We start from the raw sequence: 23,899 nt of genomic DNA, 5'->3' as shown, positions 1-23,899 counted from the left end.
AAGGAAAAAGGGCTGATCAGAATACAATCCACCATCCCTTACAATGGAGTCACACATGGGAATGCATCACCAAATTTAAAAGGTTCTCTGGAACCTTTGGCACGGTGACTGGTTCTCTTATGGACGCCAGTTATCTTATAGACAACAGCTTTCATGTTAACAATGTCGCATTCAGCTTTCACTACTGGATGCATAAACATCTTGTTTTAATGCTCCCAATACATTTGGAACTACCAGCCATGTTCAGACAGGATGCGATGAACCGAAGTGTCCCTTACGGGGTTGCCCCACAAATCAGAGCAACTGGAAACTCCAAATCAATAGAATGCAATGATTTCCATCAAGAGAGGGCGGGCTTTTGATAGTCAGGAGATTCTGTCATGTGGCAACACCTGCTTGTGTGATGATAGCATTGTAGCAGTCCTTCGTGAAGAGGCAGAGAAGAGAAAAATTATCTATCAAAACTAACCTCATTTATTTTGGATAGGTTTGAAGCTTCGAATTTTTTCTATCACATGATGCTTTATCTACTTCTAGTATCAGCCGATCTTGGAGATATGGAAAAAAGCCGGTGGATGCATGGGTTTGTGGAGTAGGCTGTGCGGCAGACGCAGATATTTCCTATTAGACCCTACAGATGTGAGCAAATTTATGCCAATCAACATTGCGAAGAGGGTTTCTCATCAGATAATGAGGAAAAATTTAAACCTCATGGATGGCATAGTGATGGGTTATGTAAATTAGTAATGCAGATGTTTCAGACATTGTTTCAGACATGACATTAAACAGCAGAGAAGCTCAATCCGGTATGCAGCACTTCCATAGCTGGAAGTTTTTCTGAAATGAGGAAATTTCTCTCAAATATCTACTAATTCTAGTATAGAGGGAGATCACTGTCAGTAGTTTATTTACAACTTCATATTCATAATTTGAGATGCTTTAGATATAGGCACTGCTGTATCCAATAGTATGATCGAATGAGAAACGATATTGGGGAACACGTTTGATAAACATAAGTGCCCCTGTATATGCTAACATCAAGTTAGTAGAATGCAGTGTTTTATCTTTTCTAAACCAGTTTTGTAATACTCAGTCTCAATGGAATTAATAGAGCTGTTTCTCAGAAAATATTCATCTTCCCTATTGGACAGACCCTGGCTTGAACTTCCTTCACTAGTCTTCTGTTATAGAAGTCTGTTTTAGCAAATCATATGGCTCAAACCTCGGTTTCTGTACAATATTATGTAAATGTATACTTCAGTTACATGAGATCATTTAGATACAGCTCATCGAAGATTCTTACACGTGTGAAATTCATTATTATGTGGGGGTACATTATGAAGTTCTTACTTTGTGGAGCAGATGAATATTACAACCATCTGTCTCAATAATTTTACAACAACAGCTTCCCCACATGAATGATGCAAAATGATTCATATCATCGATCATAATTGTCAATTTCACAGGAATATGGTGATCATGACTTTGATATTTATAGGACAATTAATGAAAGCACAAGTCTTATTAACCCCATGCAGAACTGTTGCCTTCTTGTTTTGCCAGCATATAAGCCACTATTTATCCAATTCTTCTCTTGTTTTAGATTGTCAGTGTCCAGGAGAAGACTGCAACTTCTATAACTGGTTGAAGGTATCTCTATCAGTGAATATTAAGCCATCTCCATCCTTCGGGAATGCTGTTGTAGTTGGTTTAGCTATATCGTTTCTGCTCAGTGATTGACAAGAATCAGGATCTATCTCAGATACCTGAAGTTCAGACTTACTGCTCCCAACAAAGGATTTCTGAAATGAAGTCCAACAGACGTGCTCCTTGTCTATGCGTAGTCTGCATCATTTATAGCTTCATATCTGCTGCATTTGTGAATTCTCCCAAAACCATTGTAATCGATCCATCTTATTCCTGTTCACGCAAGGTCATATTGATCTATCTTATTCCAGTATGACCATAAACCGATTTTGCTGATTCAGGAATCTTAAATCACCTCCGACTTGAAGTAGGATTAACAAAATAAGTTTTGTGTAAAAACTCATGTAAAAATGCCACCATATGCATATGTATAACACAACTACATTTTCAAAATTTAACAATATATTAAATAGATAGACACCCTTCTTTTATTAGTTTGAACAATGTGAATTGCCTGTTACACTTTCAAATGCAAAATTTCCAGAGCAGAACATATCTGCTCTGCAGCCTGAACTCACAACTCGGATCATTTAAAATTGCAACAGATCCACCAGAGCACAACAACATGACTTATGCATCACCAGAAATCCCCACAGGAGCATGCCCCATCTTTAAAATGGTGGAACCTTGTGGCATCCCTCACAATAATCAAACGCTGAGTAATCCTTGATATGAATTTGGTTGCAGCATGACAGTCTAAACACACCCTAAGGTTCTTGATGATCCTAATCTCGCTCCCTGGCTCAGTGCTAATAAGCCCAAAGACAATAGCCAGCTTCTCACTATGAACCTTCACCATATGCTCCTTCTCTTCCTCCTCCACATCATAGAGTGCAACATCAGTCTCTGCACGATACCCTGCCTCAACCATCTTTCCAGTCAGTTTATCCAACATCGAATAGATCAACACTGACTGCGGGTGAGATCGATCACCAGAAGTAAAAATATGCACCTCATCTCTAATCTCAATCAGAGTGCATCCAGGTGTTTTTGGCAGCTTTCTACTCTTAGCATCTTGTTGTCTCACCATAGCTGCTTCGGGGTAATTACGATTAGCAGAATATATGTTAGAGAGCAGAACATAGTAACTAGTATTCTCAGGTTCTAGTTCAAACAACTTCTCTGAAGCTAATCGAGCAAGACTAGTTTCCTTGTGTTTCATGCAAGCACCAAGCAAGGCACCCCAAACACCAGGACCAGCACTCTCGGGAACCGTCTCTATAAACTCAAGGGCCTCTTTTAGTTGCCCAGCTCGTCCAAGGAGGTCCACCATGCAAGCATAATGCTCTGGCCCAGGCTTAATTCCATGGTCACATGTCATGGACCAAAAGGCAGCACGACCCTCTTCAACCAATCCCCCATGGCTACATGCATATAAAACCGAAAGGAATGTAACTCCAGTGGGAGCAATACGAGCATTTAGCATCTCCTTGAAAAGCTTCAAAGCTTCAAGGCCTTGACCATGAAGGCCATAACCCAATATCATTGCATTCCAAGATACCACATTCTTCTCCACCATACCATCGAAAATTCTTCGAGCTTCCATGATGCTCCCACACTTTGCATACATGTCAATAAGAGCCGTCAAAACATAAACATTAAGCTCAAGATCCTCCTGGGTGATTATCTGGTGGACCCATTTCCCCAAGGTGAGAGCTCCAAGCTGAGCACATGCTGAAAGGGTGCTCGTGACCGTGATTTGATTAGGTCGGACATTGAGATCTTGCATTTCACGAAACAGAGAGATCGCCATCTCCGTCAATCCATTTTGGGCGTACCCCGATATCATTGCATTCCAAGAAGCCATGCTCTTCTCTGGCATTGCATCAAAAACCTTCCTTGCAGCTTCCATGTCGTTCAATCTACAGTAGACAGTAGTAAATGCGGTCGACACTGGCGAATTCAGATAAAGCCCAGATTTTATAGCAAAGCTATGAATAGATCGAGAAAGGGATTCATGCTCAAAGGGACTGGACACTGGAATCAACCCTACCATGGTGCTTGAATTAGGCCTCCCTCGAAAAGCTAGCAATTCCCTGAACACGTCCACAGAAGATCCAACAAGCCCATTTGACGAGTACCCAGATATCATCGCATTGCAAGCTATCAAATCCGGCTCATCAATCTGTTCAAACAAGAACTTTGCAGCTGGGATCTCACCACACTTGGAGTACAAGGAGATAAAACCAGTCACGACATGGGAATGGAATGCCAAGCCCGATTTCATACCTAAGCAATGCACCGTCATTCCCACGATCAACTCTTGGAGCTCCGCGGCAGCTGGGAGGACCACAGCCAGGGTCGTGGAGTCAAACCGCGCACCAGTCATCACCATTTGCTTGAAAACCCTTAACGATCTCAAGAAAGCGCAGTTCTGAACCAACCCAGATATGAGGGTGTTCCATAACACGGTGTCCGGGTCGGGAACTCCATCGAATACCTTCTCTGCGGCCGAGACCTGGGAGAAATTGAGGTAGAAGTCGGTGAGGGCGGAGCCGACGAAGGGATCGGTGGCGAAACCATCAATGATGACGCGGGCGTGGAGAGCGCGGCCGGGGGCGGGGGAGAGGAGGGAGGCGGTGGCGGAGGCGGCGAAGGCGTAGGTGAAGGAGTCCGGACGGAGGTGGGGGTGGGCGCGGCGAAGGGAGGAGAGGAAGAGGAGGGCGGAGGAGGGGGGAAGGGAGCGGAGGAGGACGTTGAGGAGGAAGAGGTCGGGGCGGGGGACGGAGGAGAAGAGGCGGAGGAGGTGGGTGGGAGGGGAGCCGAGGTCGGCAAGGCGGTGGAGGAGCTTGGTGGTGGTGACGAGGTCCGGATGGCGGCCGGAGAGGATGGCGTGGGCGAGGATCTGGTCGAGATGGCGGAGGGTGGAGGCGCCGGAAATGAGGTCGAGGTAGAAGGATCGCCGGCGGAGGCAGAGGGAGGTGGCGGCGGAGGAGAGGTAGGAGGGGCTGCGCCAAAGCATCTACCCATCCAGTCGTAGAGTTCGGCGGCAAGGAAGGGAGGCAAAAGGCGGGAGGACACTCGAGGTTTGCTTCTGAATTATAGTGACCGTCGCTGGATGCTTGCATTATTTTTGTGATTTTATGCAAGGTATTATTAATTGTTTTTTATAATTTCCTTTTTAATTGGAAGAATAATTATCCAAGGCTTTTTTTTGGAGGGTATAATGGCCGGTCCAGTATTGGACCGGACTATAAGTTTTAGTCCCTGTTGACCCTTTTTGTAACAGCCGGTTCATCCCGATTCTGCCTTTCAATTTGAGACGAAAATAGCTCTCTTCCTCTCACCGATTCGGCTTCATCTCTTTCCATGTTTCCCTCGTATCTTCCCACAGATATAGCTCTCATCGTTAAGGCTTCATCTTTTCCCCTTTTTGTAATCCTATCTTCCTACGAAATTTGCCATCTTCCTCGACCGATTCCGCTTGATTTTTAGTCCCCGTTTCAAACCCTAAGACCTTAAACTCTATCCCACCAGCAAATCACTCTTGCTCCCTTATCCTGTTAATCTGTTCCTCTCTCGACTCTATTTTCTGGCAGATCTCCGACTGAGAGTTCTGAGTCGACGGCATTTTGTCGAGTCCCATTTCAGAAGCTATCCTTAGAGCTCGCGACTTTGCCCTGATAGTTGGTAGCCGGCGCTTCACTCGACATTGCTTCCCAAACCTTCTCTGAGGCATATTTCTAATCCTTCGACGGTTTGTAAACCCCTGCATCATACTTCCTTGAATTGTTTTTCCTAACAACAAACTGTTCTATAGTATTGTAGGGCATTTTCTTAAAAAATGTGCGAATGCTTTGGATTTGAGAAATTAACAGATAGAGAAACTGTGATAGCAAAATGGAGATTCTTGTCTTGAAAAAGCTTGATTATTTGGTTCCATTTATGTTCGATATTATAGTTTTTAAGATCATTCATTATCCCGTCTATGTTTTACTCAATTATATGTTTCTATATTTGAGTTGATTTTATTCACAATTATTGTTTGAATATATTTGTGTTGCATACATTTTAGATGGCTCCAATTCTGACTAGACGCAAAACACCTGTTGTTGGCCCAAAAAATATGGTCAACGGTAGGTGTTACTTCAGTCATTTTATCAATTTCATCGTCACCCTATGTCTCATGAACAGAAGGTTAGGATTACCGGCACACCTTTTGGGCATATGCTAGGTCTTCCATATATTAAACAGAGTAGGCCTGTCTTGGACACTCTGCTCTCCTTCTGGGATGATGACGAGAAGGGTTTTTGGTTTGGTAAGGTTATAGTGCCTTTTGTAGGGAGTGATTTTGCACTAATCCTTAGTTTGAGTGCGACGGGCGATGAGGTAGAACTACATAGGAAGGGGAGGGTTACGTCTGACCTCATCATCCGTTTTTTTTAGAGGGACCACAAAAAATCCAATAGAAATGCAGTTACAAATAGATTACAATTTCTTGTTGGAAAGAGCAGACAAGATGTAGAGTATTTCACAAAATTATGGGTTCTATATCTCTTTGTGACTATCCTCTTTCCAACTATACACTATTATGTTTCTAAGGCATTATGTTCATATCTTGATGATTTAGACCGCTTAGGTTCATATAGTTGGGGTCTTGCCGTTTTTGTTTTTCTTCGCCAACAGATACCTAGTCAGGCCAACAGTATGATCAGGTCAAGGAATATCACCAGCAAGGGATCAGCTAGATATATGGATGGCTGCATGGTCGCTTCGGTGGTAAGCATCTTAATGTTTGTTTTAAATTTCATTGTTAAGATATATATTTACTTCTAATTTGATGTTTACATTGATTTTTTGCAGGCATGAGCTGTTTAGCATGCGAACAGCTTTTTTGGAAGCCAACGACCACCCTTCATATATCCATGCCTCCTGCGTTGGAGCAATGCCCCATTCCCTCACAAGGTGGACGTGATTGCCGAAATCATGAAGAAGTTAAAACGATATCATGTTTGAATTTTTATTTCTTACATCGAAAATAATTTAAGTTGATGCCAAACTTAAGTTTTTGCTTGCATCGGGTGATCTAGAAGCTGGAGCCTAGAGAAGATGAGTTGCACATTCTCTCGCGAGGAAGGCCACAAGTGGTTGCTCCGATAGAGACGCGAAGAGATGATGCATTGCAAAAGGGTGTACAAAAAAGTTACAATGTGTGTACAAAAAACTTACAAGCATTCTAGACTTGGGCACGTACCTTTCAATTGGCGGCACACACTTATGTACATATGGCACACACCTCTCATGTCTCTACACGTCATTAATTTTTGGCAGTAGACACTTACAACCACTTGGCACACATCTTTCTTGACCTGGCATGCACCTTTCAATTGATGGGAAGTTGTTAGTTCCATATGGCACTCAATCTATTATGTCTCTAACCATTATTATTTCGCCGTAGCACAAACTTACAACCATTTGGCACACATTTACTTCCATTCGGCATACACTTTTCACTTGCCGGCATACACTTAGCTCCATTTGGCACACACCTATCTTCTCTACGCACATCATTAATTGTTGCTAGCACATGCTTACAAACACTTGGCGCACATATAATTTCATTTGGCATTTAGTTAAATAAATACACTTAGTTGGATAATTCTTTTGTTTTAGTTACCTTCATCCAGCCATAGCGAACCATATCCAATGGAAAGTATAGAGAAACGCATGAGATTGGTTGAGATGTGTTTAATAACACATGGCTTTAGTTTACAAGACCCTGAAACCATTGGGGATGACGAAGGGGGGGACGATCGCCCGTTGGTCCTGATAGATAAGAGGTTGTCCGGAGTCGAGAAGGTCCTCCAAGATAGGGGTCTCCTGTCGGATGACCAACGAAGTGAGCATGCGACCGGTTCTACTGTGGTAAGCAAAGTTTGACGAATTATTAACTCAGTCTTCTTGTCGAACTTGTATTTTTATATGAATTAAATACAACACATTATCAGGTGAGGGAAGAGAATACTGCAGTTGGTGAAGCTATGGACCAAGCTGCAGTGGAATTAGAGGATATGCAACATAGTGCAGATGTGGTAGAGGTTTGTAATTATTACCTTCCAGCATTCTTTGATTTTAGAATTGTAGTGTATATCGTTATTACATAAAATGCATATTCCTATCAGGTTATTTGGCCCCTGATTGTCCCGTTCGAGAAATTCGAGAGTGTGCACAACAGACGCTCGATAGTGTGGATTGCGGGGTGTATTTGCTCATGTTTGTAGAGGTATTGAGATGTGGCACTTGTAGACCATTGCAGGAGGAGTTCAAGGATCCCTCTTTATACAGGAGCTTGGTTGTGGAAAAAATTTTGTTAAATAATCATTGTATTACATTTGATAGGTTCTGGTCATGGTACGATGAGAAGTCAAAATAGGCATAGAGATTAGAGCCTTCAGATGTAAAATAGTCTTATAACATTTTCAATTTCTGTGTAATGTAACATTGAGACAAATATGATGATTAAATTGAATGATTTTTCAACTGTGTAATTTGCCTATCTCTCTTTGCTATCATGCTCTAAATTGGATGCCAAGACACTACAAGAAAATACACTTTCAGCAACCACTTTCGGCGACTAAATGAATAGTGGTCGCTGTAAATAAAGCTATTTGCGACCAACATCCTTGTTAGTTATTGAATGATTGTCCTACACCGACTAAATGCATATTTGGTCGCAGAAAATCAAAACCAAGTTGGCGGGGTGGAGGTAAAACGTTTGGTGACTAAAGTTTGGTCTTCGAAACCAGCGATCACCGGAAGCTACTGATGAATTATGGTCATTGGCCAATGGTCCTCGTCCGATAGTCAACATATATTCAGGGTGCTTTTGTAACAGTGTCCGATTCCATACCATCAAACGTGACAACCGCCGTAAAAGCCAGAATAGTGGGTTAGTTGTTGAAGGAGACCACGAAGGGCAACCGATTGACTTCTACGGTTACTTGTGCAAAGTTTGGAAATTAACATATATGTTCGGACAATGAGTCGTTTTGTTCCAATGCGAATGGTTCAACACTGGAAGTAAAAAAACTTTCTGCATTGATGCGCATTGCAGTAGCATTGATACAAGAAGTCGGTGGTTTTTTTTGTACTACCGAGTCAAGTGCAGCAAGTATTCTATATTAATGACACTGCAGAGAGACGTGGCAATTGGAAAGTTGTTCAAAGATTCAAGCATCAAGGTATATGGGATGTGCCATAGATGAGTGATTTAGAACCCAATGATGTTGAAGAAACCATTGTTCTCAATCCTGCGTTCCAACAAGATGAAACCAATGACGTTGAACCAATTTCCATTGAAAAGCCAACCACAATGGATTTGCGCAGATATGATATTGATGCTGAAATTATTCAAGAGGAGGTCATTTTGCAGTGCCATGGGCAAGATCAAGCCGGGGGGAGTGTCGATGAAGTAATGGAGGAGCCTAGCGATGAAGAAGAAGATATTGATAGTGACAGTGATACACTCATAGATTTAGAGCCATGATATATTTCTCTAATAATCTATCTATAGCAAAGTTGGACATTTTTATCTTACATGCTTCTGTTTTATATGTTAATGAAAATCATCCATTTTTATCTTACATGCTTCTATTTTTTATGGAGAGTGTGATGTACTTTTTACTCCATATTTCTTTATGGCTGAATGTAATGTATCTATCTGGTTTTTATTGTGAAAGATGCATAAAGTAGGTAAAAAATTTGTGAAGCCTGGGTGCTTGTCCCAGAAGCTGACGGGATACGAAAGGCAAAGGCAAAAAAGGATTAAAATGAACTCAATGAGATTAGAGGCTCTTGGCATACCAGGCATGTCTAAGGCATTGTTTGGTTCAAATCAGAATGGTAATGAAGGACCGAACAAGATTAGCAATGGCGATGATGATGAAGAGTATCTACCATCTGATAATGAAGGACTGAATTCTTCTGGAGATGCTGAATTTGTGCCCGTGATGGCTGCCCAACCTACTCTGCTCCACACCTTTTCTACCCAGCAAACCCACGAGCTTTCAAGTCCACCTATTATTGCCAACACCGTGGGTGAGAAAACTCATCTTTCTGAATCTTGTTATTGCTAAGATACTCTTGGTAAAATGATGGCATTTCAGTGGTTTTGTGTTTTTTTTTTTTTTTGCGTTCTCTTTGTCTATCATTAGCAGGTTTGTCTTATGGCCTAAAGTATTTAAGTATTTTAGCAGGTTCATCATCAAAGCGCGTGCGAGGTAAGACAGTTAGGAAAGGAATTGATAAGCTCATTGCCCAGAATGGCGGAGAAAAGCTTTCTGTTCCAGTACTTGATGAGTGGAATGCTTTATGTGGTATTAATGCCCCAAAGGTAGCCAATTTGTTGGGGGTGTATATTAGGAGAATGTGTCCAATTAAGGACATACCGACATGGCGGCATGTAGACGAGGCTACTCAATCTGCTATCATACAATCTGTCCTTATAATTATTTATTGCACAATATTTTTTTAGGTACTTGTAATAGTTGCATTGATCATACTACATAATGATTTTACTTATATTCTTAGGACAAGTTCAAAATCTCGGATGATTATCATGGCAATCTAGTAGCTCAGCAAGCTGTCTACAGAAAATGCTACAATATTCACAGAAATTGGAGGCATAATATGAATTTGCATTACAAGCATCTTAAGAACGTCTTACATGTGGACCCTTATAGTCATCCATACGAACATGTGACTCAAGAGGATTGGCGCCACTTAATTGACGATGTGTGGAAAAGCAAAGAACACGAGGTAACTTACATACTTAGTGCTTCAGAGTTTATAAGTAAAATATTTGATCATAATGTTTTCTTTAGATTTTTAATTTGTATTTTTTTGAAGGTGAGATCAAAAACTGGCAAAACGAATAGGAAAAAGCTTGAGTACAATCATTGTTCAGGATCTCGGTCATTTGTTGCAACAATGACTATACAGGTAATATGTTTTTGAGTATGTACTAGCTATATTTTTAGTGAACTGCCTGTGAAACAGTCTATGGGATAGTTTTGGCTATTGTAAAATAGACAATTTGCTGCAAGTAGATTTTTTATTCTAGTTTGCTGCAAGTATATTTTTGGAATCCTTTTATGCAAGTAGATCTGACAGTTATTCTAGTTTTCTTATTATGTAGTGGCTATATGCTAATCTAAATTACACTTTGTAGCTGAAGTTTAATGGTTATGAAAACCTTGAATTTTCAGAATTCTATAAGAAAACTCATACCAAGAAGAACAAAGAGTGGATTGATCCTATTTGCGCCGTGAAACATGTAGGTATCTAAAATCTCAATAATCATTTAAATCAGTTTCTGCTTTTGCAAGATTATATACATTTAATTCTGTTGTTACCTTTGCATTGACAGTCAAAGATGTTGAGCTTGCGAGAAGAATCTTTCCAATTCGGTGTGCAATTAACATCAGAGGAGATGTCTAGGCAGGCACTTGGAAAAAGGAAGAGATACATACTTGGATTTGGGGATGGGCCGAAGCCCTCTTCATCTTCTTCCACACCTAGTTGTGTGTCACAAGACCATGTTGGGGAGTTACAGAAACTTAAAGCTGAGATGGAGGAGATGAAGATGGAGCGTGAGATGGAGCGTGAGGAGCTGCGGAGGCAATTGGAGCATGAGAGGAGAGAGCGTGAGGAGGAAAAGAAAGGGCGAGAGGAAGAACAGAAGCAAATTGCACATCTTACAAGTTTGGTGACAGAGTTCTTAAAGGAAAAGACTCAAACGCACAAGTCATCTATCCATCATGATAGGGCCATGTATTCAACTGGTGGTACAAATACTCGTTGGTATGTATTCTCATTTATATTACGTAGGTTATTTAGAGATTTGGACCAAATTAAGCGAAATGTCATTGTGAACTTATACTTGAATTTTAGTTTATTATTTTTCATATGTGGTTCTTGATTGTGTATTCTTTTTTGCTTTCTCAGATACATGGTGGAGTTATGAGCATGTGAAATCTAGTTTCTGGTATATGGATAGCTTTTGTTCAGATTATCATGGTGGAGTTGTCTACAAGCAGAATCCAATTTTTGGTTTATTCATATTTTTGTCTACATGATGGTTGTTTGGATGAATAGCAAGATCAGATATTTTGGGATTTTTAATTTACATTTTGATGTGTTTGGTGATGATTATCACCTTAACATATGGTATGGATAAAACATTTTGATTTATGGTTAATAGGTATGCTTGACTTTAGACTTATAGATGATGATATTTATAATGAATGATTATGGATTTTTCAACATTGTGTATACTTCTATTTGGATGAGCAAATGTATTGTGCAATATGGATATTGGATAGGCTGTGTTGGTTGTACAAGATTTGGAACAAGCCCAAAAATAAATATTAAGCTTATAATTTGAATTGTAAATTAAATACAGGTTAATACTTTTTGCCACCAAAAATTGTTTGTTGCCAATGCATTCCAATACATTCTGCGACCAAACTATTGGTGGGGGAAGATAGATATTCAGTGACCATTTTTTTTTGGTAGCGGAAGACAAAACTTCCATGACCAACTATTTGGTCGGCGTTGAAATTAGCGACAACAGATTTGGTCGCTGATAATTTTCTTCGGCAACCAAACATTGGTCGTTGTTGGTGTACCTTAGATGACCACGCAATATTGGTCGCCAAAACCTTTCAGTGACTAGGGTTCGGCGACGAAGGGTATGCTAGTCGCGAATAGATTTCGGTGACCAAATATGGTTATTCGGCGACGAGAATCTTAGTCGTTGAATATGTCTTTTCTTGTAGTGTGATATTGCGTCTGTGTAATTTGCTAAATTTAATATGTGCCATGTCGTGCCATATTCTCATGACTGTGCGCTTGTGATCTTACGTAATGAAAGGGGGTAATGAATTGCTGCTGTGTCTAATAACTGTGTGTATTTTTCCTCAACTACTTTCTCGGTTTTGGCAAGCTGTGAGATCGTATTATGAAGCTTGGAGGATCAGGTGTTTCCTCTTCAGATGACTATAGATGATGCCTTCTTTCTACTGCTACTGGTATTTTGGCTTTGTGTGATTCTTTGAATGAGATGAAGACCTGCTACTCTGTTCTTCCATGGGGGCACACTAACTGTGTGCAGGTTTAATTTTATGTGTTAAATGCTAAATTTTGCACCAGCAAGGTTTCAAAGAAGAAGAACATTTGCATGTGTCACATTTTGGTCAAACAGTTTCATGACATTAGAATTTGTTGAAGTTTGTGACTTCTTGCCATCACTTCACTGTGTGCCATGCTTTCCCATGGTGTGCCAAGCTGTGCCATGGTTTGCCATGCTGCATTATTTTGATTTTGATACTGATTTCCCCTGATTACCAATTTCTTTAAGTTGGAAAAGTAGGTTTCAGATAAAGTAACAAACAGCTTATCAATCCTTGAGTGTATGGTACAAATATGCAAGCAGTTGCAAGTGAAATGCATAAACTCAATATACACGAGGTCATTCTCTTTGTAAATGTAGATATAAAGTTTATAATTCTTTATCTTAGAAATCCATTGTGCCTAGAACCAAATGCAACATAAGTTGCAGAATCAACCTGTCATACTTCCATTGCTATCTGCTCTCCAATACCTAACCTTTCGGATTAAGTTGGACTTATTTTACGAGTTCTTGGAGCATTCCTTCCTCACATATATGTAAACTTGATTAATTTTTTCTGAGCACTCAGTGATGCTCATTATGAATTGTTGGCATCAAGATTTTTGAGGTTTGAATACTAAATGAAGCCTCTAGCATTTGAATATGTATTGGAGAGGCTGCCATTTGGTTTTTTTCACTTCTTCAAAAGCAACTGTATACAGCAATATGCCTCTTAAAATGAGCCAAGCATTCTCATGTGAAACTCTCATCACACAAGTAATTCCCTAACTCAAATCCATAAATGGACCAAAATTGTTCAAATGGCACACTGAATTTTCTAAAATGCAAGGTGCCAGTTGAACCATTTTCCTCCATTTTGGGATTTTAGTTAGGAAATTTTTTTCAAAGCCAACACAACCTTCTAAGATAGACTTCAACAAGTGTATTCCAAGCAAACGTTATTGTGTGCAAACATTAACAAATTGGGTGCCAGGCTTTTAGAAGTGTGTTCAATCATACTTAAATGTGTTCCAAGCATACTTTATTATTTGCATACAATTCTCAATTGTGTGCCAGGCTTTTAGAAGTGTGTTCACAGCATACTTAGATGTGTTCCAAGTATACTTTATTGTTTGCATAGAAGTCTCAAAATTGTGTGCTAGGATTTTCCGTGCATAGTATACTGTGTGCAGAAAAGAACTGAATGTGTGCTTGGCTTTAGACAGTGTGTTCGAAGCATACTTAAATGTGGGCATTGAACACTGATTTGTGTGCCATTATTTATAGTGTCTTCCAAGCATAAGTTACTGTGTGCAGTGATTTACTAAATATGTGCCAAGCTAAGCTTCAGGTGTTCCATGCATAATTAAATGTGTGCACTATAGTCTGAAATGTGTGGCAGTCTTCGTTTCAAAGCCGACGCAAACTTCTGAAGGGTTGATGACCAAGGAAAAGAAGACTTATTAATCATCTCTGAATCTATTGTTAACTGTTTGTTGCATCAATAAGAATATAACTGTTGATGTTTGTGTCTAAATTTATGCAATAACAGCAACAATAACAGTGTGCCAGTTCAACCATTTTCCTCCAATTTTGGGATTTGAGTTAGGGTATTAGTTTCAAAGCCAATGCAAGCCACTGAAGTGTACACCAGTATGGAATGTGTGCCAGGATTTAGAAATTGTGTTCATAGCATACTTAACTGAGTGCCAGGAACTTCCATTGGATTTTAACAGTGTGCCATAGTGCACCATGTTATATTAACTATTTTCAGACTTATAAATACAGTGTTCCAGTATCAATAAACGGTGTGCTAGTGTTAATGCGTGCTGAGAAGTACTGACGTCTGACAAGCTATATAACCTGATAATGCGCCATGGATTGTAACTGTGTGCCATGGCAATCAATGGTGTGCCAAGGGTTGCTTACTAACTGCTTACTAACATTCGGTATAGAGACACACAAAAATCTGAATTTCTTGATGTTTGTGTCTTATATTTATGGAATAACAGCAACAATAACAGTGTGCCGGTGCAATATCTGAACTTCATATTCAATTCAATAAAATCAATTGTGTGTACAAAAAACTTCCACAAAAAAATAAGAAGCACATGACTATGAGAAAAATTAAAAATTCAGATCTCCATATATTAAAACATATCTCTAAAATATTTAGTCAATGGTCTCATTACAAATCCTTCTATTGTGCCCAAGCTTCCTGCAGCGTCCACATTTTATATGACATACTGACTCCCCTAGCGAAGGTCTTCTCTTCTTTTTAGGCCTGCCTCGACAAGTCTTTATGATAGGGGGTAGAATATGAATCACATCTGAGGCACTATAGGGCTCCTCGATATCAGGAATTGAACTAATTGCTTCAGCATATGTTGCTCTGTACAATTCAGCTTAGAAACAATTGTCAGTGAAGTGGTACAACGATCTACCAGCCTTCTCATTGTATGCGCATGCATGCTTATATGGCATGCGGAAGATTCGCCACTCTCAGCAAGAGCAATTGCTATTCTGGAGGTCAACTTTATACGAATAGTTTGTATCCTTTACGTCATATATCATTATATTTGACATAAACACGCATAATCTCCGACCGTCTTTTGCATTTCTTTGCAATACTTTCTCAGGATCAGGGCATAGCTGTGTTTGAATATTGTAACCTCGATTACACCGTTCATGCATTAATGTCATTATTTGAAGTCTGATATGGTCAATCATCTGAGGCACGGGGAGATGGCGAGCCTCCATGATCCAACTATTGAAACACTCTGCCACGTTAGATGTTATAATACCCCATCGTGGACCAAAAAATACTGCATTTGCCCAATGCATCGGATTTGCATGTAGGAGAAAAGTTCTAGTCCTTGGAGCTTCTAATGTAAGCTTACTAATTAATTTGTGAAAAATATTCAGCCTTGGAGTATAGGCAGCAACATTTAGTAAATCTTGCAGCCTCTTTCTCTCACTTGCACAATAATAGACAAACACCTGCATTAACAATAATCAAAGGATGAGATCTACAGCATCCTAAATTACTTAGTTAAATTATGGGTTGAAAATTCAGAATATGACTATCCATACCAGATTCTTGAAGTTATCTTTCATGTGATGGAAACAATATGAGTGATAACTACCAGAAAAGTACTTTGGCACTGATTTAATAATTCCTTGATGTCTATCCGTCATAAATGTGAACTGCTCACCATGATAGCCACTGCAATTATGAATTGCTTCTTTCAAAATCTGACAAAACCAGTCCCAATTATCATTAGTCTCTGTATCTACCACACCATAAGCAATAGAAAACATATCGTCGTTTGCATCTTTGGAAGTTGCACCAAGTACTATACCTTCATCCTTATGCTTTATAAATGTTCCATCCATAAAAATCAGAGGTCTACATCCTCTTATGAAACTCGTTACTGAAGCATGAAATGAAATGAATAAGCGTCTGAATCGACCTCCAATGGTTTCATACTCCGCTATGCTGCCGGGGTTGGTCTCAATAATGGCCTCGCAATACCAGTGTATCCGGTCATAAGATTTTGATCTGTGACCATAAAGGTCCTTCATAGCCACCTCCTTCCCATGCCAAGCTTGATGATACGACAATTCAACACCATGTTCTTGACGAATATCCTTTACAACATCAGTCGGCGTATATAACAGCATATCTTGAAGTTTATCTTTAACAATGTTTGAAACCCAATATTTCGAAGCCTTAGGATGCGATCGGACATATAACCCTCCACCACATGCATGCTGACTGTTCATTTTTTTAATTGCAAATCTTTCTTGATTCCTAAGTCGGAAAACATGGATTCGCCATTCACATTCTTCGTATGCACATTCCACGGTCACTCGCTGATGATCTTTCTTCACAAACACAAAATCTCTATAATTTGCAATGCAGAAGTTGCGAATCGTGTCGCAAAGAGTTTCCACATCATTGAACTCCTGACCAATGCCCTCTATAGAGGTTTTCCAAGCATCTAGAAATTTTTTTTGACTAGCTTGCTCTTCGATTGTAGCTCTTGTTTCTTCAACAACTCGACCAAAATTACTTGAGCTACCATTTAAAAAATTTCTAGATCTGCAACTACACTCAACATTTTGGGATAGACCACTAACCCTACAATAAGTTAAACAAAGATTCAGCATACTAACTAATAAATTTGTGCTTAACATGCACAAACTAACAAGTGAAATATGCAATACAACAAAGATATAAACTAAGAATATCAAAATAGGAATATATGCAATTATCTTGTGCATTACCTCATATCAATTACTACATCAGCTGCTTCGGTCAAGCATAGAATATGACTAACAACCATCTTAATCACCGACGCATTTAAGTTGACATGTATTTGATGCATATTCTGAACATCCTTATCGTTCAGGAGCGTAACAAGCATTCTAGACTTGTTTGGAATATAATATTTTACTTCTACCATTGTTCAGATAAATGTCTCCACCTTTCTACTATTTTTTTGTAAATTTAATCGAGATTTGTGTCCTCAGAGATGGAAATATAAGAGCTTCGATCCCATAAGAACAAATAGACATGAAAATAGAGCTACTTATTTTCTTTGAAGCCATGACAATGAAAAAAGGAGGGATGAACTGATTGAAATTCCGAATGCTATTTCAACAATGAAGCGAAGGGAATGCTGCCACATGAATTATTTTCCGTATAGTATATCAGCAATAGAAGACAAAGAAGAAGTTTTCCAAACAATATGTGAGCAATGGCAGACACACAAGAAGACAATCCAGCAATCTCATCAATTTGAAACTCTCAGAGAAGAGACTCTTAGCAATCTGAATTTTCGGCAACTCAAAGAGAACAAACTCTCTGTTTCTTTTTTGGTTCTCCTATAACATCTAAATCTCCTTGGCCTCGCTCCCAATATATAAACTCTCCTAGACTCTCTACCAATAGTAAGGTATCAAAAGGGATTCTCTGGAAAAAAAAACCCAAGCCGTCTATGTTTTCTGCAGCTAAGAAACACCATGTTTCTTCTCTGTTTCTTCTTTGGTTCACATGTCACAATCTAACTCTCTTTGGCGAAGGGTTTGAAAGGGTTTTATTCTACTTCAATGCAAACCATCACTCAGTAGCAACGGCGGCGTCTCCCACCACGCAGCGCTGAAACCCTAATCATCTCTTTGGCCACGCTACCAATGGAGAAGCTCTCCCCGACTCTCTGCCTCAATTTTTATTTTTTCTGCTATAGGAAATAGAAAAGAGGGAGGGGAACCACATGCCCAGTTTGCGAAAGATTTCCCAACCATTTCCGCAAGATTTAGACCCTAACAGCAACGAAAGGGCATCTTCGGAATTTAAAAACAAAACAAACCTCTATTATGGACCGGTGATTAAGATTATCCTTCCTCTTGGACCGTACAGTTCTGTTTGGGTCAACAGGGACTTCGTGTTATAGTATAGTCATGGGGAGGGTCGAGAGTTAAATAAGCCTTTTTTTCTGCTAAACGAAAAATGATTTTAATAAATATCTTAACGTTCCATCCTAATTCTAACACCATAACGGTTATATTTCTTAGCTTGTGTTGCAGGCTAGTGCGGTGCTGAGGGAGATTCAGCTACGGTCATTAGATGGCTTCAACGAATTGTTAGTGGTGTGAGCGAGTGTCACCCCTTGATCTGAGACATTCGAGCCATGCTCTATGGTGGGATGGCCTTCCAAACCAAGCATGTCTATAGAGAGGCCAATGGAGTTACCGATTGTATTGCTTCGTACGTAACCAACCACTCTGAATACACTCTTTGGGTTGGAGAGAGAGAGATGCCTAGTGCGCTCTAGGATATGCTGAATTTTGACTTTTTTACATGTATCCGTACTAAAATTATATGAATCATCCGATTTAGAGCAAAAAAAATGATTATATTTCATCCGATTTTTATTTCTTAATTTTTTTTCTCAAATTCTATATAATTTTAATTAAATTTCTTCATTACAAATTTAACCATAAAATTTGGATACTAATCGCATGAATCTAGGCACGGTGGAAACTCATTTATTTGACTTTATGTATCATAAAAAACTTTGTTAAAATAAAAAATAAAATATAGCAAAGAAAATTTAACTAGTCTTAGGAGAAAGACATATTGGCATCTAATCTATGCTTAAATCTTTATACATCCTATCCTATATCTAAAATCAGGGGCATGCATTTGTTATATAAAAATAAATGGCAAGTATTTTAAATTGAAACTGCTAAATATACTTGATTGATGGAATCATCATAGGTGTTGCAGCATTCGATATTTTTGAATTGATGGTCATGGATGGTGGATTAGAAATGTTGTTCATTAGGGTGGTCATGACATTAGGTGCAGATTGGGCTGGATTATTTGGAACCAACCGGTAGTTTGCGTCAGGTTGGACCAACATATTAGCAATGAGCTATCTTTGCGTTGGGCCTGGCAGCATCTATATAAAGCTGACGTTAAAGAGGCTGTATTTGCTCATCATTCAAATCAACCCACCATTCTCTTTTAGAAGACCCCACAACCAGAGTTTATAAAAATTAATTTGGATGGTTCAGTTCGGGCAAATGATTCTGGTGCTGGTGTTGTTATTGGAAATCATACAGGATGAGTTCGATATGTTGCGACGATCGCTATCCATACAAGCTCTATTCCGATGTCTGAGTTGATGGTGCATAGCATGGGTTGGATATTGTTATCGACATATTTCAAAATGGCAAAATTTTGTTGGAAGGTGACTCAAAAACAGTAATTAATTGGCTTAATAGCAAAGATTCTTCACACCATCTGCCTTTCAGAAACATTAAATTGCTTTGTTCCACATTATCCATGCGACGGATTATCTAGCACATTCAACAAGCTTTCATCGAAGTCTTCAAGTCTGTTATGAGGATTCTCCTCCTGTTCTAGCTTAATTCATTATTGCGGATGCATTCCCTTCACTTGGATGTAGAGATTTTCTCTCCCTCTTACCCGAAAAAAAGGAGGATTATCTTAGAACAAAGGTTTGAGCAACTCGACCCATCCTCGATCCATGGTAGGTTGTATTTCTATAATTAACTCAATCGAATCCACCCAAAACCAGGCCTAAATAAGAATCAAAGCCGAGTTATGAAGTACTGAAAATTAAGAATTAATAGGAAAGACAAGGGCACAGATGACAACTGATAAGGGTTGAACAAAACAGCCGATCTTGTATCGTATTTATCGATTAACCAATAAAGTTCTAAAAATATACTGAAAATTCTTTGGATTTTGCTTTCAGCTTGTGGCCCTTCTTCTTATCCAATACCCAACATTATATGACGGATAAAAGAAAAGCTTCTATCAGTGTTACCCAAGAATCTTGAGGAGGGCAAGGCAACTAATTTTTAGCATCAGATATTCTGTTACCGTTAGTAGATGTCGCATGCATGGACGTCTGCTGATGCCTTTGCCACGTGCCGATGTTCAAGAGCATCATATTCAAAAAGCAGCGGCCAGGCTAGCTTTTATTCATGATTCATGCAGGGGTCTTTTTTTTTTTTTTTTTTTTTTTTTTTTTTTTTTTTTTTGGTACAACGGCGGCTCACACCCTACGGGTGTGGATACGGCTGCAAAATCTGAAACAAGTAAATGAAAGAGAGACTCCGGCACAGTGTCGGGCTTCCGCAAAATAAAACCTCCAGAATGGTGAGCCGCATAGGAAGCGACCCAATCGGCTGCACAATTCGCTTCCCTGTAGACGTGTGTAGCCTGATAGGTTTCACACGCCTGCAGAAGACTGCGAATGTCCATAAGCAGCGGTCTACCCTCACCTGCACGACCTCGACCCCTCACCCAATCAATCACAGTGGCCGAATCGCCCTCAAGAATGATCTGGTCAGCACCCAGTGTCCGTCTCGCATAAGATACGCCCTCCCATGCGGCTCGGAGCTCAGCACATACCACCGATGCATCGGAGATCCGCTGACCCCCCAGTGCCACCAGCCTGGCATCATGATCTCGAATGACGAAGCCTACACCTCCACCTCTCCCGTCAGCTGCCATACTGCCATCGAAATTCACCTTCAGGAAGCCAGGGGGTGGGGGTACCCAGGATACGAAAACGTAAGTGGGCGCTACAAGAGCAGAGGGGGTACCCCAGATGTCCCTGGCCAACCCGGAAGGTGACCTCACAGCAGTACTAAGAAACTCCTCTGCATGCAAAAAGGCCCTGGCCACCACCGCCCCCGGTGGCGAACTGCGACCCTCAAAGACTCGTGCATTCCTGTCTGACCAGGAGTGGTAAGCCAGGTATGCAACACGAGTCCCTCTCTCCATCACCCCAGGCCCTGCCCCCGGGCTCTCCAGGAAGCGGATGAACTCAGCAATGGGCGGCCATCTCTGCCTCGGGTCATAGGCCAACCCTGCACACCTCCAGATCTGAATAGCCCGCGGGCACTCAACTAGCACATGATAGAGGGACTCCTCCACCTCCGGACAGACTACACAACCTGTAGCTATCCGTACTCCCCGTCGCATCAGAACACACCTCGTGGGTAGGCAGCCCCATGCTACCTTCCATAGGAATAGTGCGACGCGTGGATGAACACGTAGTCTCCAGATCCAGGCACCATCAAGATATCGGGTCTCCACTCCTCCTCTCCACTGCGCTATATCGCGGGATCTCACTATCGTCCGCCCGGACAAGCTCCATATCCTCCTATCCACTGTCCTCCCCATCGGGATCGGTAAGGCCAGCACTTGCTCTGCAAGCTGCTCATCAAAAATTCGCCTAACAAGATCTGCATCCCATCTCTGCTCCCCCTGGACAAACAGAGCACTCAGTGTGCGCCCCTCCAACAACCCATGATCCATCAATGTGGGCCAGTCCTGCAATCTGCCCTCTGATAGCCACCTATCCTCTAGAATACTGATAGTCCGCCCGTCCCCAATCTCCCATCGTATCATAGGCATCACCCCCGGGGCACGAGTACATATCTCTCTCCAAATAAAGGAAGCTCCACTCCAGCTCTGAATGTGGCCAAAGTGATGGGGTCACCATACTTCGCCCTCAGCAAAGAAGCCCAAATACTCCCCGACTCCAGAAGAAATCTGACTGCAAGCCTCGTGGCCAGTATCTCCCTACGCTCAAGTAGAGAGTGGATTCCCAGCCCACCCCGACTGGTTGGCTGACAAATGACCTCCCAAGCCAGTAAGTGGATGCCCCCTCTGTCCCCACGGTGCCCCCAAATGAAAGTCCTGAACAACCTCTCCAAGTTGCGGAGCACAGACACCGGTACCAGTGTATTAGACAATAGGTAAACAGGAATAGAACTCAACACTGACCTCAGTAGGGTGACTCTGCCCATCATCGAAAGAGTGCTCACCTGCCAGCTCTCCAGTCTCCGTCGGATACACGCCTCCATAGACGAACACTCCCCCTGCCTTAAGCGTCTGCCAGTAATCGGGACCCCGAGGTATCTAAGGGTCCCCTCCTGCTCGGCAATCCCCAATCTACTCATGATGGAGGCCTTCACCCTAGGATCAGTCCTCGGGCTGAAGCTGATGGCTGACTTAGATAAGTTGACCATCTGACCTGAAACTCCACAATATCCCTCCAGGATCCCACTAATAGTCAGAGCTGACCTCCGTGTCGCGCGAGTCAGTAGTAAACAGTCATCCGCAAATAGCAGATGTGAGATACATGTCGCACCCCTCGCCGGCCTATATGCCTCAATCTCCTGTGACACTACTGCATGGCGAAGTGCTCGTGACAAGAAGTCCGAGCAGATGATGAACAGAAGAGGTGACAGCGGACAACCCTGCCTCAGGCCCACTGATGACTCAAAATACCGCGATGGGGAACCATTTATCAATAATGCAAATGATGGTGACAGAATGCACCCCTGAATCCATCTAATCCACTGTGGGTGGAAGCCAAACATCTCCAATGACCGCCTAACAAAATCCCACCTCATCCTGTCATACGCCCGCTCCATATCCAGTTTTACCCCCATCAAGCTCCTACACCGGGGAGCACTCTGCAGATCAGACATGAACTCATGAGCACAAAGGACGTTATCAGAAATCGAACGTCCCCCTACAAAGGCTCCCTGCTCCTGACAAATAATCCTAGGCAAAATACCTCTCAGCCTCTGTACCAATACCTTAGCCACTACTTTGTGCAAAGTCGTGCACAAACTAATAGGTCGAAAGTGGCCCGGCTCTACTGGGTCATGTCTCTTCGGGATCAAGGTGATAAAGGTCCGCCTCCACTCCATAGGCATCGTTGCCGATACAAAGAACTGCTGAACAGCCTCTAGAGTCTCCTGTCTAATGATCTGCCAATATCTCCTGAAGAAGAGTGGGGGGAAACCATCCGGGCCTGGGGCCTTATCCTCACCTAGGGACCATAGGGCCTCCTGAATCTCCATATCTGACACTGGTCTGCTCAATGCTGCATTCTCGCCCTCAGTGATCTGCACCTCTGGAACCAATCCCCAATCATCGCCATCAACATCGCATGGGGTCTTGAAAGATTGGTATTTAAACCACAACATTAGGCTTTGTACGGTAGGGATACATGGATTTATCATCCACTGGATATTGGGTGTGAAATCTTTTCAACACTTCTACGTCTGATTGTGTACATAAATTATTAAATTCTTGATAATTCTTGGTTGTATTGATCAAAAGAATTATTAGCATAACCATTAGGGCCAAGGCATCAGGCAAAGATGCAGCTCCATCAAAAATCAACAAAAAGAAAAAAAGAAGTCAAATTGAATCGTGCTAGAAATCACACCCACTTGGCTTGTGCCAATACGTGAATGTTCACAGTAGAAGATTAAAAACAAGCTTAATGCGTGGCAAGAGAAGAACCTTTATTCCACCAAAAGAAGAAGAAAAAAAAAAAAGCCATTTGCAACAACAACAACAGCCTTTTCTGCACCCATTTGCAAACATTTGCTGATGGATTCAACCAAAGCGCAAGATTCCAAATCCAGTTATCAAATGCCAAAAAAAAAAAAAATGTTCCATCTGAAAATTTTGGATCTAGCAATGTCCTGTGACAAAGTAGTAGAACAAAA

General features: G+C 41.1%; 2 protein-coding genes and 1 long non-coding RNA gene across 3 annotated transcripts; 2 read left to right on the top strand and 1 right to left on the bottom strand.

The window, feature by feature from the left end:
- Positions 1 to 1,419: 1,419 nt before the first annotated feature.
- LOC120110596 (pentatricopeptide repeat-containing protein At4g30700-like) lies at positions 1,420 to 4,732 on the bottom strand. Its single transcript, XM_039126059.1, has one exon. The coding sequence runs from the start codon at positions 4,667 to 4,669 to the stop codon at positions 2,285 to 2,287; it is 2,385 nt and encodes a 794-aa protein (XP_038981987.1). The 5' UTR covers positions 4,670 to 4,732; the 3' UTR covers positions 1,420 to 2,284.
- Positions 4,733 to 10,882: 6,150 nt separating this feature from the next.
- LOC113461936 lies at positions 10,883 to 11,155 on the top strand. The gene is made up of 2 exons (XR_003384193.2): positions 10,883 to 10,981; positions 11,075 to 11,155. It is a non-coding gene; the product is annotated as an uncharacterized LOC113461936 (long non-coding RNA).
- An 81-nt stretch (positions 11,156 to 11,236) lies between these two features.
- LOC103700606 (chromatin assembly factor 1 subunit A-A-like) lies at positions 11,237 to 11,964 on the top strand. Its single transcript, XM_039114370.1, has 2 exons — positions 11,237 to 11,505; positions 11,653 to 11,964. Exons 1-2 carry the CDS (start codon positions 11,276 to 11,278, stop codon positions 11,669 to 11,671), a joined length of 249 nt encoding a protein of 82 aa, XP_038970298.1. The 5' UTR covers positions 11,237 to 11,275; the 3' UTR covers positions 11,672 to 11,964.
- Positions 11,965 to 23,899: the final 11,935 nt, after the last annotated feature.

The sequence above is a fragment of the Phoenix dactylifera genome, chromosome 1 (genome assembly GCF_009389715.1).
Source record: "Phoenix dactylifera cultivar Barhee BC4 chromosome 1, palm_55x_up_171113_PBpolish2nd_filt_p, whole genome shotgun sequence".
NCBI lineage: Eukaryota > Viridiplantae > Streptophyta > Magnoliopsida > Arecales > Arecaceae > Phoenix > Phoenix dactylifera.
This window is presented reverse-complemented; position numbering and strand designations above follow the sequence as displayed.